The sequence below is a fragment of the Penaeus monodon genome, chromosome 6 (genome assembly GCF_015228065.2).
Source record: "Penaeus monodon isolate SGIC_2016 chromosome 6, NSTDA_Pmon_1, whole genome shotgun sequence".
In the NCBI taxonomy this organism is placed as follows: Eukaryota; Metazoa; Arthropoda; class Malacostraca; order Decapoda; family Penaeidae; genus Penaeus; species Penaeus monodon.
The window spans coordinates 21837149-21847148 of NC_051391.1; the positions used below are offsets into that span (position 1 = coordinate 21837149).

The 10000-nt window shown below is 42.0% G+C and overlaps 2 protein-coding genes across 2 annotated transcripts in view; one reads left to right on the plus strand and one right to left on the minus strand.

Moving 5' to 3' along the window:
- Nucleotides 1–3481: 3481 nt before the first annotated feature.
- Nucleotides 3482–6758, plus strand: LOC119573919 (sulfotransferase 1A1-like). The gene is given in 8 exon segments (XM_037921022.1): nucleotides 3482–3691; nucleotides 3808–3953; nucleotides 4066–4153; nucleotides 4155–4271; nucleotides 4360–4411; nucleotides 4672–4898; nucleotides 5121–5244; nucleotides 5981–6758. Coding segments are annotated over 8 exon segments (1026 nt in total). The 5' UTR covers nucleotides 3482–3523; the 3' UTR covers nucleotides 6085–6758.
- A 2300-nt stretch (nucleotides 6759–9058) lies between these two features.
- Nucleotides 9059–10000, minus strand: part of LOC119574344 (CD109 antigen-like) — a gene marked incomplete at its 3' end in the record, with an annotated part of 112647 nt that continues 111705 nt past the window's right edge. Inside the window, 4 exon segments of the mRNA XM_037921549.1 lie at nucleotides 9059–9135; nucleotides 9296–9401; nucleotides 9593–9767; nucleotides 9920–10000. The exon segment at nucleotides 9920–10000 is cut by the window's right edge and continues 113 nt beyond it. Coding sequence (XP_037777477.1) covers nucleotides 9059–9135; nucleotides 9296–9401; nucleotides 9593–9767; nucleotides 9920–10000 — 439 coding nt within the window.

The following is a 10000-nucleotide window of genomic DNA, read 5'->3' on the forward strand; positions in this document are numbered from 1 at the left end:
TGTGTGTGTGTGTGTGTTGTTGTGTGTTGTGTGTGTTTGTGTGTGTGTTGTGTCGTGTTGTGTTGTGTTGTGTGTTGTGTAGTGGGTGTGTGTGTGTGTGTGTGTCTGTGTGTGTGTGTGTCTGTGTGTGTGTGTGTGTGTGTGTGTGTGTGTGTCTGTGTGTGTGTGTGGGTCTTCTTAACTAGTTGTTTCAATACGGGAGAAGAGCAAAGCTCAGATGGTCCTGTCTGCTATACTTAAATCATCATATAACTTTAAATTGATGCACATTTTTGGTACACAACGTTATTTGGAAGATTGCTCCATGTTCAGTAGTTCTGTTTGGGAAACTAAACTCCTTGAGATCTTTCTCGCCTCTTTTTACTTTCAACTTTTTGCTGTGCCCTCTCGTCCTTCTCGTGTTCAAAATTATAATCATCTTTGTCTAACTTCACCCTTCCTGTAATATCATGTCACCTCTCTTTCTTCTGCCTTCCAAAGTAGTAAGTTTATCTATGTCCTTTTTTAAGTGTGGAATCTATACCATTGCATCATTCTTAAGACTAGGTCTTATGATGGCTGTAATGACCTTTACCATGTTTTCGTCCACATACACAAATGCCCTCTTCATGTTGGCAGTCAGCCTTAGCATTTTATGAACCTTGTCATTTATATGATCATTTGGCCTTAGGTTCCTGATTATGGTTATTCCAAGGTCCTTTTCTTTATCTGCTTGGTATAATATTACTTGTATTGGTATAGTGGACGAATTTTACTTTCTCCGAACCTGACTACATGGTATTTATTGGTGTTAAATTCTATTTTCCATGTGCAACTCCAAATGAATAAGTTCTCGATGTCACTCTGAAGGCATTAGCATAAGCCATCGTCTATTATCTTTTTTGCAATTTCGCGTCGTCTGCAAACATATTCAAATAACTACCTGGGTTTATGTTTGACCCTAAATCATTTATGAAAATAGTAAACAATCGGCGCCAAGACCGATCCTTGAGGTACTCCGCTAGTTTACTCGTCGCATGTAGAGTGCTTCCCTCTAAACATCTGTCTTTCATGAAGAAAGTCTTCCATCCATTCGAGGAGTTTGCCTTGCACTCCACCTAGGTGTTCTAATTTCCACAATATTTTTTTTTTATGAGACACCTTATCAAATGCCTTTTTAAAGTCTAAATATACACAATCCACCCAGCCACCTATTTCTTGTAATATTTCAGAAACTCTGTCATAGAAACAGAGGAGATTTGCTACACATGACCTTCCTTCCCTAAAACCAAATTGTTTATTTGATATCATATCGTGTTTTTTTTTTTCAAAAACTTCAACCCACTGTTTCCTAATCATCCTTTCCAACAGCTCGCATACTACGCTAGTTAACGCTCTATGATTTAGAGGGTTTTGTTTGTATAAAGGTGTATCAAAGCCAAGTTTCCAATCTTTTGGTAGTTTTCCTTGTCTCACCGAATTTTGGAGTTCATAATTCTTTGGCACATTCCCTCAGAATCCAGTTTAGATATCTCATCTGGTCTCTGTGTTTTATTTTTGTGTAACCTTTTCAGTTGCTTTTATTTCATCCTCTTCGAGTGTGATATTTTCGATATTCTGATATACGTTTGTACGGTTACTTGCCATTTCAAAATATGGGTCCTGAACAAACACTGACTGAAATTTCTCACTAAGTTATTATTTATGTAGTTAAAAGGGAGCTTTGGTTGGTTTATACATTTACTGATTATATCCTTTTCAAAGTCTACTTTCGCTTCCCTCAAGGTTTGGGTATACTCATTTCTTTTTACCATATACCTTTCATATGCTGTCTGAGATCTCTTATGAACCTTCTCCGAAGGAGTTGTTTGTTTTCTCTTATTTTCTTGCATTTATAATTGAACCACTTTTGGCCATTTCCTGCTTCAGTTTTAAATCTCGATACAAAATTTTCTACACCTTGTTTACAGACTTTTCGAATATTGCCTCTCAAGGTTCTCTTCGCTCAGGAGGGTTTCCCATTATATGCCATCAAAGAAATCTTTAGGGCTTCAATAATTACCTCTCTTGTAATTGTACTTTCCTTTTCTTTTTTCACTTACGATGAGTTTTCCCTGTAGCAAACAACATTTCAACTTATTACTACATGATCACTTTTTCCTAGAGGAGGGCAGTACCCCGTATCCTTAATGTCATCTTTATGCTTTGTAAATATTAGGTCAAGCATAGACGTCCTATCTAGTTCTCCTATCCTGGTATGACTGTTACTTTCTGGAAGGACAAAACTCATTTATGACTTCTAGTAATTTTGCATTCTACGAATCTGGCTGAGCTCTGGGATCGAAACTTTCCCGGTAAATTTTGCTATTAAAATTCCCTGCTACAAGAATTTCTTTTGCATTAGTTTCCGAAAGTTGCAGCGCTTCTTCCAGGCTCTTTAACGTTTCTTGAATAAGGTTTTGGTAATTTTCTTGTGACCACACCGATGTATGAGGTGGCATGTACACTGTGGTTATTATTATATTTACTCCGTTTGTTTATACATCAATTGCCTTTAATTCTACTATGGGATCTTGTTGAATATATATCTCCTTTATAATAATTCCTCTCCTTGTTAATATTGCTACCCCCCTCCATTTCCATTTGCCCGATCTTTTCTCCAAATACTGTAGTCTCTGAGTCCTAATATTACATCGTCTCCAGAGGATCCAATTTGGATTCAATATATCTGGTTTATTACTTTTAATAATTGCATTTAGGTCTAGTAACTTCGAACATAATCCATCTATATTTGTAAAAACTATTTCTACATAATCTTTCGGTAGTCCTTTTGGCAGCAAGGCTAATGATTGTCTGTCTCCACATTTTGGTTCCCATAGTAAACTTGTTTTGCTTGGAGGCCTCTCACCCTCTAAATGAACAAGTTTTTTCCTCTTCAGTCCTCTGTTCGTTTTTGTTTTTTACCTCTTCCATTTTTCTGCAGCATTTCTCTGTCATTTTTGGTCATATTTTCTCTTATCCAGATTTTCTTATATTCTTCATGTGTGGCCGGGACTTTAGCTTTCTTTATTACATCAGTTTACCATTTGCTTATTCATGAATGCCACCTTTAAAGGGCGTTTCTTTCCCTTTTCGAATGATCCCAACCTCCTGTGGGCTGTGATATTCTGCTCCGAGAATTCGGGATTTATGACCTTAAGAATAGTGTGTGTGTGTGTGTGTGTGTGTGTGTGTGTGTGTGTGTGTGTGTGTGTGTGTGTGTGTGTGTGTGTGTGTGTGTGTGTGTGTGTGTGTGTGTGTGTGTGTGTGTGTGAGAGAGAGAGAGAGAGAGAGAGAGAGAGAGAGAGAGAGAGAGAGAGAGAGAGAGAGAGAGAGAGAGAGAGAGAAAGAGAGAGAGAGAGAGAAGAGAGAGAGAGAGAGAGAGAGAGAGAGAGAGAGAGAGAGAGAGAGAGAGAGAGAGAGAGAGAGAGAGATTGCAAATAGACATTAATCTGGCCAATGACAAAGCCCCCTCTGCTGCAGCCTCCCGCACACCCGCCCCACCATGCCCCTCCTCAGCGGCCACGAGGCAGTCCCACTGGGGCAGGAGGAGCTGGCGCAGCAGGAGGAGCATTTCGTCGGCTTCACCCACGGCTTGGTTCGGCTCACGCCCGGGAAGTGGTTCCTCCCCGCAGCCTTCACCAACTTCGCCGACAAGATTTACAACTTCCAGGTAAAAGCTCGGTGAGAACACGCGTGACTGATAAAGGAGACTGGAGACCATGAGAAGTTAAAACCACCCGTAGCCACGGGGTCTGTGGGAACCGCAGCTAACAGTGCTTTTCGCAGTGGCGGAGTGACGACGTTCTGGTGATGGCCTACCCTCGCAGCGGCACGAGCTGGCTGCAGGAGGTCGTCTGGACCATGAAGAACAACCCCGACCTCGAGAACCCGATGGCCGACATGCCGCTCCTGGCTAGGAGTCCCTATGTTGAGTGAGTCCATTTTTAGAATTCGTTCCTTTCAGAACAAACGGCCCTTTATATTCACGAGCGATAATATGCACACCTTTCTGAAAGTAGGCTTGATGGCTTGTCGTCTTCCCAGCATGGACATGATGATGGATGGCAGGAAGATGCCGCCCCTCGCGCCGGACAACCCGCTCCTGCAGGGCTTCATCAAGATGTGCCCAGGAGGGAAATCCGGCTGACGGAGTCAACCTGCAGCTGACTGCAGCCACGCCTAGTCCCAGAATCATCAAGACACATCTCCCCCTGTCCCTGTTACACCCAAACCTGCTGGACACTATTAAGGTAACTCTCCCTCTGTAGGCAGGCTTTCTTGCAGAGTGACTAATTTTGATCACAGTTTTGTATGCATTTGTTAATCCCTTTGACGCAGCCAATCATGACCATGTATGATAGATGCGGGCAGCTTGCACCTCCTGCAGAAGGTGCGTGCCAACCCCAGTGACGCGCGGTCCCTGCACACAGTGCCGCCTGCCTCAATATGATCATGGACATCTTGCGGGGAATGTAGCAGTTCATAAGTTTCTTTGTCGATGGAGGAAGGACGGTTAAGGCCTGCTGCTGGGTCGTTATCAGTATTTCGTAACGAACTGTTACGTTATTTTCAAAATACTGTTGTAAGCGAAAAGTTGTAACATTAGGTTTCGCATTTTTATTTCCCTTATTACCTCGTGAGTCTATTAAATTTGTAAAAAGAGGAAAAAACAAGCGAGAAAAAAAAGACCACAAGCTCGGTTCCCTCCAGTGGTGTACGGGCCGTACTGGCGACACGTGAAGGAGGCCTGGGAGAAGCGCGAGGCCCCCAACCTGCACTTTGTCTTTTACGAGGACCTGAAGGCTGACCCGGCCTCGGAGCTCAAGAGGCTCGGCGGCTTTCTGGGCTGCGACCTCGCCAAGGACCAGCTGGAGAACGTAAGGCGACTTTCTCTTTGCATGAGTGAGATTAACGATGGCGCAATGAATCATTCTGTGAAATACTGATTCTTGATCGTCTCGATTAACATTATTACTACGATAGCAACAATAATGATAGTAAGAGCAATAAAACAACAACGATAATAATAACAACAACAATAATAAAGAAATACATATAAAAATAAAAACAATAATGATTTCCCCTCGCCCTCCCCGCAGCTCATCAGGTACACCAGCTTCGCCGAGATGCAGGCGCGGGACAACGTGATGGGCGTGAAGTCCGCCGAGAACCCCGTCATGAACCAGGGCGTGGTCAAGGAAGATGGCGGCTTCTTCAGGAAGGGTGAGGCGGGGGGGGGGGGTCTCTTGGCACAGGTCGCACGGGCCGCTGGCTCGGCCCGCCCCCCACGAGGGCTGCGGGGTTGTCTGTTTCACTGCGTCTCTTTGTCTGTCTGTCTCTCTCTATATTTATATTTCACATCTTATGTTTATCTCTTCTCCCCCCCCCTCTCACTCTCTCTTTGTGTGTGTGTGTGTGTGTGTGTGTGTGTGTGTGTGTGTTGTGTGTGTGTGTGTGTGTGTGTGTGTGTGTGTGTGTGTGTGTGTGTGTGTGTGTGTGTGTGTGCGTGCGTGCGTGCGTGCGTCCGTATATGTATATATATGTTTATACATATACATATATATATATCTATATCTATCTATCTCTTTCTATATACACATACACACACCTTTAGATTTCTCATATATTATTTTTATTACGCTCGAGCATATGATACCAGAACAACATTGTTTAATAACCAATAATGTGGGTGTAATGATAATTATGATGATCAAAGGCTATTACCATCCTCTTCCACCACCCTATTATCATCACCCACCATCGTTATCAGTACCATCTTCATCACTTTACTCAATATCATTATTATCGTAATCATTCTCATCCTCACCATAATCGCCATCGTCACAATAGCTATCATAATTCTCACCATCGTCATTATCATCATTATTACCATCATATTCATCATCATCACAAGTGTCATCACATGCGTGCAATTCCAACACCCGCTGTCCTGCCGCAGGCGAGGTGGGCAGCTGGAAGGAGCGGCTGTCGGCGGAGGCGTCGGAGCGGCTGGAGCAGTGGGCGGCAAAGAACCTTGAGGGCATCCCCTTCAAGTACATCTGAGCTCAGCATCGCGCCTGCAACGCCTGCTTCCCGCCAGCGCCTTTATCGGATTATGCGCAATGATAATCTGGAACCGCTTGCAGAAAACGTAATCGGAGGATCTATAGGCCTATAAAAAATCGCGAGCTATATGCTTCCTGTTTCGCTCATGCCTTTGCAGCTGTATTTGCTGTATTAATGTGTTAGCATCAATGAACTTTATGACTCAGCTATTTCAGTGTGAATGTTAAGCATTTACCTGTGTTATTCTTACACTGTATTCCTTGTATGTGTATGTGCACGAGGCGAACATGTTTAAAGACATATAACAAATCTTCTTTTACACACGTGTCAGTAAAAACCCCGCCCCTATAGAAGACTTGCGTATTGTGAATCAAGCGGTTACTGCAATAATGATAAGAACAAGTAGAAGGTAAACTTGAGCGTCCTCACTCTCCCCTTTCTCTTCTCTTCCCACTGGCCATTGCTCCTCCCGTCTAACCCTCTCCCCTTACTTAGCTGCAGACCTATGTACCCCGCGATGATCTTATTGCTGGACTGCCACTAGCACTTCATTCTGCTTGACCCTGTCGCCGCTTCAGTGTGCCTGGAGAGCCAGTCTATTGGTCTATCTATCTAATACTGCATTTGATTTGTGATTGGTATAAGGACTGAAAATATATATTCATTAAATATACCAAGTGTTTCTTTGCCCTTGCTATTCCAAGGGCTTGATAAATTGTGCTATAATTGTATATGAAATGACATAAGGAATGTGGATTCTGAACTGACAGAAGTACATAATTAACACATGAATACTCCGATGACTTTGATGGGACACATGAATATTGTAATATGGGTATATTGTAAATAGGCGTCAATTCATATTATCATTATTATTATTATTATTATTATTTTTTTTTGCAAAAGATGTGACCAAGTAAGAGAAATCACTGGCAAAATCTATTTTATATTTATTGTTATATTTTTCATCAAATCCTTATCACTGATAAGTGAACAATTGGTAGGAAAAAATAATATGTTAATGAAATAAACATGTTGTGAGACAGTGTAAACAAATTAGTCATTGCCACTTCGATCGTTAATCTTATACTGGACACTGTAAACCACTGCCCCTCCTATCTCCATATGGCAACGGTGCTACTATAGGTAGAGAGAGAAAGAGAGAGAGAGAGAGAGAGAAAGAGAGAGAGAGAGAGAGAGAGAGAGAGAGAGAGAGAGAGAGAGAGAGAGAGAGAGAGAGAGAGAGAGAGAGAGAGAGAGAGAGAGAGAGAGAGAGAGAGAGAGAGAGAGATGTATACTGAACAAGGCTAATATCCGAGGGGTCGTTGGCTCGCGCCTCATCCAGGCGCGAGAAGTTGCAATTGTCGCCAGCTGTGGCTGGACACCACGGTGAGTTAAATACATACAATCGACTTCTAGAATGTTGTGACACTCTTAATATCATTTCCGACTCATTATGGATTCAGGAAAAAAAAACGTTCGACTGAAACCGCCTTGCTTAAACTAACCATGATTCTGAAATCTATGGACGAAAATATGTAAACATTTGGAATATTTTTAGATTTATCTAAAGCGTTCGACACTGTGGATCACTCAATCCTCTTAAACAAGTTGGGACACTATGCAATGAGAGGTCACACTTGCCTTGTTCAGATCTTACGTAACAAACAGGAAACAACTCGTACAGTACCAGAAATACAAATCCTTGTCAACATCAGTTCATTATGGAGTGCCCCAAGGTTCTATTCTCGGCCACTTCTATTCTTATTATATATCAATAATATTACACACTCTAGCCACATTCTAAATTACATTTATTTGCAGAAAGTAGTAATCTTTATCTTAGCAGCACAGATGTCTATGATCTCTCCATTGCTAATCAACATCTAATTGGATGATGCCAAACAAGCTCACCCTGAATCTTGAAAAAATGCATTACGTTGTGTTTGCACGCAAAAATAAAAGAGCAGCTCACTTCCCCTCGCTTATAGAACTTCATTACGAGTGGAAAAAAAATCTTGGTGTCATCATAGACAGCAATTCTAACTGGAACTACCGCGTAAATCACAAACTAGTCAAGCTTAAAAGTGTTGCATACTTTATCCAACCCGTACTAAACTATCCCTAGGGGTAATCATAGGGGCTCAGAAATCAATTTATTACTCCCTTTATACACCCTCAATTAACATACCGTAGCACAGTACGGGGTGGCATCTCACACGCTAAACTAAAACTTTTCATATTTTTTTCACAAACGCATAATGCAAACAATTGCTAGGCTCAAAAAGACTGACCATACATCTTGTACACGTAAGGTCCTCCCAATCCTAAAGTATCCCGATATATCTGCTCTTCGATTTCCCGTTTTCAGGTCCCTCCACAATGATGATGATAACTTTCATTTCAGAGTTGTCGCTAATTATTTTTACACAACAATAATAGACAGAAATGAGATCAAGTCAGGCTTCCGTATGCAGTGCCAAGAATGTGGGACAGTTTACCTTAGTCGATTACTACTAAAGCTACAGTTGGCAGCTTCAAACGAGCCATTCGAAGATTGTTGCTAGAATGCCATTAATATTGCATGACTATTTTTTTCAGTCCCTTTTCTTATTCAGTTGTCTTTTTGATATTGTTTTCATTTACATTTGTTTTCTTTTTCCGTGTGTCCTGTGTTCTTTCTTCACGAGTAAATACATATATAGGTTATGCCATGGTAAATCATAATACTGATCACATATATTGTTAAACTCCATTCTCATCTATGCTAATGTATTCCCTTAGGTGCCTTTCAAGGGGAAACACAATCCTCAAAGGGCGTTTGTTATTGCAACAAATACAAATGCATGTACCACTAATGGCTAAGTAAATCATTTGAATTTGAATTTGAAACATTGCTCTGCGCTTCCATTAGAACTCGGCAGAACTGTAAGTTTAATGATTCTCTTAAGACAACGATAAATCTACTAACCTGATATGAGCCGCAGACCTCACACACGTCCAGCCCATACAGCGGGTAGACCTCGAAGATCGTCATGTTAAAACGCTCTGGAAATAGTATCATTGAAAGATGAATTTCCCCTAATCTATATACGATAAACTTATGTATTTATTCACATATAGATATGTAGATACATGTGTAAATGTGCATAATGTGTGTCAGGTAAAGCACGAAGATGTCATCCCTTTGAGAGAGTAACACACTTACCTGGCTGATAAAGGTCGTACACGCGGGCCATGTTGTACCTGGAATGGTTGGCCACCGGGTGCCACCGCTCTACCTCGTACGTCACGCAAGTGTCCTCGTTGTCTAACTAAAAGAGAGCATTTCAGCATAATTAATGGGTGTGTTGTTAGGTCACTTCTAGGAGGTGCCCTTATTCCGAACAAAATATAAACATCACACAGCGACACAAAACAGATAATCAAGCAGACGAAGGAAAAGGATAAACAAGAAGGATTGAAAGTGAGAATCGGGCTACTGAACGAAGGCCGACAAACTCACGTGGTTAAAGAAAAACTTGACTTGCGTGTCAGTCCTCAACGCCCAGCGCAAGTTCCTGACGGTCCGCGAATTGACGAGGTCGATGAGGTAGTCTTGCATGACGTAGTATCCGGAGGGAAGATGCACTTCTACAACCGCCACCCCGCTCGTTTCAGCCTCCTCCACATCCGTCCACCTGCCCATGATTGGGTGTTTAGCAAGGTTCTTAATAAGCTATCTCGGTATAGATATTAATAAGAAAGCTAGAATCCAATGTCTGGCACGGACCTGAATCGCTGAATGTATCAGTCAAATTCAGTCCTCGGGTTTAATACACAGGAGACTTACTTCTGGCATGTTGTGATCTCCAAGTGTGAATTGTTGCGCCCAAAGAATTTTGAAGAGACGGTGAAGTCGAAAGCTGGCACG